The sequence below is a fragment of the Sphaeroforma arctica genome, assembly GCF_001186125.1.
Source record: "Sphaeroforma arctica JP610 unplaced genomic scaffold supercont1.3234, whole genome shotgun sequence".
Classification (NCBI taxonomy): domain Eukaryota; class Ichthyosporea; order Ichthyophonida; genus Sphaeroforma; species Sphaeroforma arctica.
In genome coordinates, this window is record NW_014037324.1 from 2687 (window position 1) to 3792 (window position 1106).

The following is a 1106-nucleotide window of genomic DNA, read 5'->3' on the forward strand; positions in this document are numbered from 1 at the left end:
GTGTGTGTGTGTGTTGTATATATATATATAATTATATATATACTATGTATATTATATCTTATTATATATATATATATATATATATATATATTTACATATATATATATATAATTCTAGTGCATGTATACATATGTCTACTTTTGTTTTGGCATATACGTATGAGTTTATATTCAATATATGTTGATACTTTTACCTTCTTATCTAATGCATTCTGGAATGTTCTCAGATGTATTGTTTCGTATGTACTTCTCTCTGATGCTCATCTGTGAGGGAAGTAGGCGAACTGATATATAACAGGCGAATCACAGGCGAATCACAGTTCATGCTCAAACGGCAACTGAATTGAGGACATGTCTAGCACCTGCGAGTATGCATTCATATGTGGTGACATCCTCATAGCCTAACCCGCATAGTTATAAGCGATCAAAGTTTGTACATATCTTGAAGGCGAAGCTCTCATTACAAATGGTTATCCATATGAACATGCACACCTATCTGTGTCGTTCAATCAATCTTGAAAGAAACCGACAAGCCTGAGGAAGTCCATGCCGTGGTATTGCATTCCGGATCGCTTGACCCAAGTCTTCGTTGCCAAATCGTATTTTCGTTGCCAAATCGTATACTCGATCGTAGTACAGAAAGAACTTCAAATTTAAACCGAATTCTTATAGTCGCCAGGGCAAAAATAGTCATGTTACAGCGGGAGAGAGTGCGCTGACATTACACTCTGATACCACCAATTCGCAAAGCATTTGCTGCGGCGAGCCCTAGCTAACTCCAGCACTATCATTTAAAGGTCTTATTCTGGTGTATCACTCGATTACGACACACTAAATACGATCGTACGAACATCTCTTTATGTCTCTGAAATTATCTATAAGTCATTCCCATCTGTGCCAGGCTTTACAATGTTATCCTAAATTTTCTTATTATAACTTGCAGGCACCAGAGGAGCATTCTGGTGCTGACACAGTGGCGAAGTTATGCGACCGTGTAGCGTCGTCAACGCTCCTAGAAGATCGCAGAGACTCAGTGCGCGCACTCAAGGCCATGGCACAGGACTATCAGTTGGAGGTATCGCTTTAATGCACGGATAGAGTGATACT

At 39.2% G+C, this 1106-nt stretch overlaps 1 protein-coding gene across 1 annotated transcript in view; it reads left to right on the forward strand.

Moving 5' to 3' along the window:
- SARC_13396 (hypothetical protein) overlaps positions 1 to 1086 on the forward strand; it is a gene marked incomplete at its 3' end in the record, with an annotated part of 2356 nt that extends 1270 nt beyond the window's left edge. Inside the window, exon 2 of the mRNA XM_014292473.1 lies at positions 943 to 1086. Coding sequence (XP_014147948.1) covers positions 943 to 1086 — 144 coding nt within the window. The remainder of the gene's footprint in view (positions 1 to 942) is intronic.
- Between the last annotated feature and the right edge of the window lie 20 nt (positions 1087 to 1106).